This window comes from Chaetodon trifascialis, chromosome 2, assembly GCF_039877785.1.
Source record: "Chaetodon trifascialis isolate fChaTrf1 chromosome 2, fChaTrf1.hap1, whole genome shotgun sequence".
Lineage (NCBI taxonomy): Eukaryota > Metazoa > Chordata > Actinopteri > Chaetodontiformes > Chaetodontidae > Chaetodon > Chaetodon trifascialis.
Genome location: NC_092057.1, coordinates 32,141,430 through 32,148,783, shown reverse-complemented (window position 1 = coordinate 32,148,783; position 7,354 = coordinate 32,141,430). Strand labels below are relative to the sequence as shown.

At 39.5% G+C, this 7,354-nt stretch overlaps 1 protein-coding gene across 1 annotated transcript in view; it reads right to left on the bottom strand.

The window, feature by feature from the left end:
* Positions 1 to 5,206: 5,206 nt before the first annotated feature.
* Positions 5,207 to 7,354, bottom strand: part of LOC139343987 (uncharacterized) — a 28,755-nt gene continuing 26,607 nt past the window's right edge. Inside the window, exon 14 of the mRNA XM_070981858.1 lies at positions 5,207 to 5,621. Within this exon, the coding sequence (XP_070837959.1) occupies positions 5,499 to 5,621 (123 nt within the window). The 3' untranslated portion in view covers positions 5,207 to 5,498. The remainder of the gene's footprint in view (positions 5,622 to 7,354) is intronic.

The window sequence follows — 7,354 nt, the reverse complement described above, 5'->3', positions numbered from 1 at the left end:
TCTGGTCTGCATAGCCTGTGAGATGGGGTGGGGCACCTGTGGCTCAGGAGGTAGAGCCTGTGATCAGTGGACAACCTTCCACTGATCACAGGATTGACAGTTTGATCCCCAGCTCCATATGTATATATAAGTTTCCTTGGGCAAGATACTGAACTCAAAGTTTCTCCCAATGGTCAGGCCAGCACCTTGCATGGTAGCTCAGTGCCATTGCCGTGAATGTTTGTGTGAATAGGCAAATTATAAAGTGCTTTGGATAAAAGTGGTGTATAAATGCAGCCATTTACAATCTAGATGGCAGCATCAAGTTTCACTATATTTACTCACCTCAAAAAACAATTCATAAAACTTAAGATAAATGAAAACAGACTCTGTAATTTTATGCATACAACTGCATCATCCAGTTGAAAAAATCCTAATAAATCATGATATAAAGTAATAATAAATTATTTAAAAAAAGCTTGTTTGTATTCTTACATGTTTTTGACAAAAGTTATGGTTTGCATTGCATTTCCCTTATGGCCAGTCTAGGGTAATAACTGACAAACATGAAGTTGCTACACTGTCTGGCACACTGGTTTGCTGCGAATGATTCTACTTCCTGCTCAGTTGTGATTTGGTGATACTATATGGCTGGTGTCAAAGGCTCTGAATAGATGAGTGATATGTTTTGTTTTGTTTATTTTTGCTGTAATAGTAAGAGGCGTGAGGCCACACTGAAAGGTAGTCAAAGTGTGTCTTCGGTTAACATTCTTATTTGCTGGCATTTACAACGAGAATGAACATAATTATTACTTTCTGTGTATTCAGGGGATTTATGGCAAGTTCACTTTAACTCTGACATATAAATTCATCCCATCAACCAATACAAAATGTCTTGACAGTGTTGATCTATGAAAAGGCATAGATTCCAAAAAATGGCTAGCTGTTATTTTAGCAATTCTGCTTAATGCAGTTCCTCTCATGAGAAAATGTGTCATGATTAGAGTTCTGCTGATATCCAGGCTGAATGTTTAAGATCTGACCCAGGTGAATGTACCCAACCTGACTCAAGACCTAACGCTGGATTACCAAACAGGTAAAGCAGGGAACCTCAGAGCCCCCAGAAGCCAAAGATTCACTATTTGTCAGCTGGGTTGTGATTTGTCAGTTGTAAAATACACACCACTGAAGTGCTCCACTGCACATCAACTGAAACACTTAAGGCAGGTTCTGTGTTCTCTTAGGCCTGTACTTGTAGAGGTGCCAAAATAGTGGTAGAATAAAGTTGTAAGACATTGGGCTCTATTTTCGATTCTGCTGCTGGCACAGCGCAGGGTGCGCACCCCGCACAGTGCTATTTTCATGCAGTGCAGGCAAGCGCACAGCGCACTTGGTATTTTGGTAAACTGAGACGCACAGAGGTGCGCCAGGATGGGCGCTGCGGCGCAGTAGGGGGAGGTGTCGGCATAATCAGCCAGCGGATTTGGATTTTCGTTCCATTTCGGTCCACGCTGGCGGCATAAAAATGCGCTGAGAGCTCGCCACCCCAGACCTGGTCAACTCTGTGCGCCAGTGGCTCACCACTGGGCAAGTGGACTTTTGTAAACCGGTGGAGTTGTGCGCTCACATCACCAATACCTCACAGGCAGGTTTCCACAGTGTCCGGCATTTCACTGCGATCAATAATTAGCAACAGCCACGATTTAATGCAACTATCTGAGTCAGTACATACAGTCAGACCTAAATTTTTATATTTTTTAATCAATATCTCATCTGACCACATTGCAAGCGTGTTCGGCACACGTAATGTTCACTCACCCTGACCGAATGTACACAGGTGAAACAGGGATGCAAACTAATAAATTAACGTCGCTGTGCCAACCAGAAACAGCTGTGGCATCCTACAGAGCATATATACTGCATCTATCTCAGAGCACTCAAGAGACAGAGAGAGAAAGACACATGGAAAAAACGTAATTTCATTCCAAATACAAATGTAATCATAGTAATGCTTAACATTATCTGCAAAGATGGAGTACATCATTGCTTTGAGGAGGATGAGGAGGAGGAGGAGGAGGCCGAGGATTTACCATCTAAGGACCTCATATTTAGACATGAGTGACGTCAGTCTCCTCCTGGGAGAAGTTTGGGCGTTGGACACTTTCCTGTGCCGTCTCAGTCATCATCGAAACTTGCCATGCGCCTTGCCAGCTGTGTTTTTAAAGGTGAGGCGAGGACCTTATGGGATTGGTGAAGATTTGACTCAGCTGTGTCAAACCCACTCCACGCCTTCTCCCCTCCCTCTTTCCGAGTTGCGCCGCTGGGTAGGCCTGAGATGAGAAGGGGGAGTAGATGCGCCAGCAGTGCAGTGCATGAAAAAAGTCTGCGCCGCCACGCCACATCAGCGAAGTGGATCTGACTTTGCACGGCAGTGGCAGCGGAATCGAAAATAGAGCCCATTGTGTCTGTGAAGATTCTCTGTCATCTCTGTCAGTCCAGCCCTGTATAGAGCTAATTAGGACCAACAAATACATTTTGAGGGAAACAGCAACCAAATTTCATTTCCATTAACATAATGAGAAATAATTTTTTATGATCATATTTGACAAGTCACAAAAATGTTGATACTGAACATATGTTTACTGACAACATATGTCATTTGTTATTGGCCAAAATGCGCAATCTTGGAATGCACTCAACTGGTATTGTTATGTTTCTGCAGCTCTTTGTTGAGTTTATGGTCTGTTTTAATATAGGAAAAGTCAGCAGTGACCTGCGACATAAGATTTTATATTATCATTTACAATGTTGGGGGTATGCATTATAATTACAATTCACATGCTACCATTGGCTATATCCATTCAGTACCTAACGACCCAAGCACAAAAATGACAATTACTAACGTAAACCACAATGTTCTGAACAGACACATTACAACTAGTATTGTATAAAAACACTAACATTTGCATTTTGGAATATTACTAGTAGCAATGTTCAGCTAATGAAATATGCTGATGACATGGCCTTAGTCAGACTTGTAAGAGAAAAATGCCACGCATGAGGATGCTTATTCCAGACAGGTGTCCTTATTACTGGACTGGTGTCAGGCCAGTAATTTGGAAATTAACGTGACCAAAACAAAATAACTACTAATATAAACAAGTAACATTACCCTTGTTGTACTTAACAACAAGCCTGTGGCGGTGGACCACTGTAAGTATCTAGGCACTATCACTGATGAAACTTTTAGTTTTAATGAAAACTCAGAAAGCGTTTTTAAGAGAGCAAACCAGTGACTGTCTGTCTAATTAGGAAGCTGAAGAGCTTTGGTATCTCAAAAACTCAAAATGGAAATGGCACCCAGAGGCCTTGTTGAAAGTACGTTACATTTTAACATAGCTGCCTGATATGGCAATTTGAGTGTGAAGCACAAAAACAAGCTTTCCACAACTGTCAATTGCAGGGAAGGTGGTTGGTTAACCACAATGACAAATCTGTGAGGTATGTAACAGGGCAGTAGTTAGGAAGGCACGACGGATATCTGTGGATGCCTCACACCCCTTAAATTCAGAGTTCGGATTGCTTCCAATCTGGCCACCGATTTCAGGCCCCCAGGGCGAGCCAGAGCATATATAAGAAATCTTTTAATCTATATGCCATACAAGCACTGAATGGAAAAGTAATGGATTCTCTATAGGTTATAATATTTTTTATCTGCTCCTGCTATCCTGTCTATTTGCACAATCTGTATGGTGTGAAGTGTCTAATGACTTGTTTTTCATTTGTAACTGAATGTACTGCAGAAGCCAAAGACAAATTTCCAAGGTGGACAATAAAGTTAATCTAATCTATTCTGATCTAATCTAATAAAAAAAAGTTATCTCGATTGAAATACTTAAAAAATGTGTCATCTGTTTGGAAATCGGGTCATCTTTACTCACGTAACTAGCCACATTAACAGATATTTTGACCAGGGTACCCAGACTTTTTGTATTACACTAGTTGTACTTCTGTGGTTATTTTGATGAAAGTAAAGCAAAAGTAGTGTAATCAGTAAGGCCTTACTCCACACATCTAAATTCTTTCCAAAAGTCAACTGGACTTGCAGGAGGTTTTGGAAGACATTTCGCCTCTCATACAAGAGGCTTCTTGAGTTCTAACTGACTGGTGGAGAGTCCCAGGTGTTTATCATCCCTTAGATAAGAGGCAAAACATCTTCTAGAACCTCAAGCAAGTCAGTTGCCTTTGAAAGCACTTAGAACTACAATGACCCAGATGAATGAGAATTTCCACAGACATTACTCCACACAGGCAGTAATATTGTAAAGTAACGTATTACTTTCAAATGAAAATAACTTGTTATGTTTTTTATATTCCATTTGTAAAGTGACATAAACCCTGGATTCTGGTGTCACAGTCCTGCACTTTGTATTTGCACTTTGGGCCCCATCACAGATTGATCCATCCATGTCAATGTCTATATGTCCTAAAACAACAAAAATCCAGACACCTGACTGATGCTATTTCACTGTAGTTGGTGGTTGATTGCATTGTACAAAGCCTGATAACTTCAGCTAACCTTCAAAAAATTATGGAGACAACAAGAAAAAATAGGGGTGCAGAGGCAAATAATGATTATAAATGCTGCTAATTTCGAAATCACTCTGAGACATCTTACACAGATATACACAAACAATCAGTGCCTGATGTTAGCTAGCTACAAACTTCTGGTCAGGTCAGGCTGCTAAACTAATAGCTAATAAACAAAGACTGCAAAAACAATTTACTGGTCAAATTTGTTGCATTAAAATGAGACTTGTTGAAGACAGATGTCTGGAAACACGGCCAAAGGCTGCCTGTTGTGAAATTTGACAATACAGTCTGTTAGCTGTTGGATGATTTTCATAATTTTCCCAGCGGACTGTTCTGTTCCCGTTTTGCTGTTGCCACTAGGCACAGATTTTTGAGCAAATCTCCAATCTTTTTCTTGATTCCTAGCCTTTCCTGGAACATTAAATCAGCCAAAAGGAATCAAAGAAGAAGACATAAACAGGGCAGTGAAAATATAGATGTAATGTACACAAACAATAATTATGTGCTACTAACATCTCTTAAACTTTTGGTGAATTGAACTCCCTGTGTTTTAGATTTACTAATCTGATGTTGATATTACATTTTATATCACATGCTAACACTTCAACAAAACAGTCCTTTTTTTGTCTTTTTTGTCTCTTGCCTGTGGAAATTTGATCCCCAAATAACCAACTCCTACATGCTGACTGCAAAAACACAACTAGATTTTATACCAGAAATGATTGTTTAGCCAAAAAACACATTATTTTCAGTAAGATAGGGGATTAAATGCTGATCAAGGTAAGCAGGCAAATAGAATCTGCTGTCTAAATGTTCTTAATTGTTTCCATCTGTGCCATTATGCATCCCTGATCTGAATGCTTTGAGAGAGAAATGCAAAATGGTCAGGAAGGACTGGGAGAAAGCTGCTCAAGGAGTCAGCTTCCCTACAGGAAGTTGGTGGAGGTTTTCTCTCCATCAATCTGGAACTTGCAGGCACCATCAGAGGAACTGAGACCACCGGTGGGTGAGGTGGGGACAGGAGCCACAGGGGAAGATGCAGCTTCAGCCTAGAGGGTGAAAATAGAATGCATGTCCAGTTTGTCTCCACATTCATATGAATACCTTTGTCAATCTGTTCTTCATTTTTCTTTGCCTTTATTTGGTAACTCGCAATGGAGATGGAGAGGGGGCGATGCAACAAAAGTCCCTCACTGGAACTGAACAAGGGACTTATGGGTTAACCACTGGCCCACCAGATACCCCTCCTTTTTACTCATTAACAAAGATAAAGATATTTTCCGTCTCTGAATCTAGGTTTCTGGAAGCTCTATCCAAAAAGATTGTGGTAAGACAATGGGGAAAACAGCTTTCGGGAAATTATTACCATCACACACATGGTTAAGCGCCTTCATCTAGATAGCTCAAAAATATAAAAGTACACAGAATGGACATAAAAACAGATAAAAACTTAATGTAAAATAAAATTGAGATAAGGATGAAAATAAAAATGAAGACAATGCCTAAAACCACACACACACACACACACACACACACACACACACACACACACACATATATATAACTTGTGGGGGAACTTACAATTATTACATGTGTGTTATTACATGAAGGGACTAGAGAATTCTTTTGTTATGTTTTTTGAACTTTGTTCTGTAAAACCAACACAGAGATGCCAGTGGTGTTTGCATGAAGAATAACACAATTCCTATATATATATATATATAAAAAAAACATTCATTTTTCATTTGGATAATTTGGTCTTATCCTATTCAAAGCCAGGAGTGCTAGTATTTCTACTTGCAAACAATGGAATACTCTCTAAAGGCATTGTAGTCTCTGCAGAGACAGAACAGGAAACACTATCATTGCAAAAGCAAAACCAACCAAACATTCACAAGTCACACATTTCTGTCACAGTGACCACGTCTTTTTCTGTCCTAATGTATACATACATGCAGGAATGTGAGTGTCGTTTCACACCATTTAACTGGGGACCTGTATCATTTTGTTCTTAACAATACAAGTGGGGACGATTTTTTGTTCAGTTCCAAATAAATGTTTGACACACTTGAAGACTGATAATGAACATGTCCATTTTGATAGATTCGGTGGTATGGGTGTTTGCATGAAGAATAACACAATTCCTATATATATATATATATAAAAAAAACATTCATTTTTCATTTGGATAATTTGGTCTTATCCTATTCAAAGCCAGGAGTGCTAGTATTTCTACTTGCAAACAATGGAATACTCTCTAAAGGCATTGTAGTCTCTGCAGAGACAGAACAGGAAACACTATCATTGCAAAAGCAAAACCAACCAAACATTCACAAGTCACACATTTCTGTCACAGTGACCACGTCTTTTTCTGTCCTAATGTATACATACATGCAGGAATGTGAGTGTCGTTTCACACCATTTAACTGGGGACCTGTATCATTTTGTTCTTAACAATACAAGTGGGGACGATTTTTTGTTCAGTTCCAAATAAATGTTTGACACACTTGAAGACTGATAATGAACATGTCCATTTTGATAGATTCGGTGGTATGGGTGTTTGCATGAAGAATAACACAATTCCTATATAAAAAACATTCATTCAAAACAAGTTGCTCAATTGAAGGAAACTGTAACTGTCATATCCAAAGCCAGATTTACACTGGCTAAACATTCATAGCAAAGTGCCTATTCCACACCAATAGCTTTCAGGACCACGTCTGACATGTTGACATACGTGAGGGGATATTGCTGCACATCGTAGCTTTACTGTCTTTAGTCT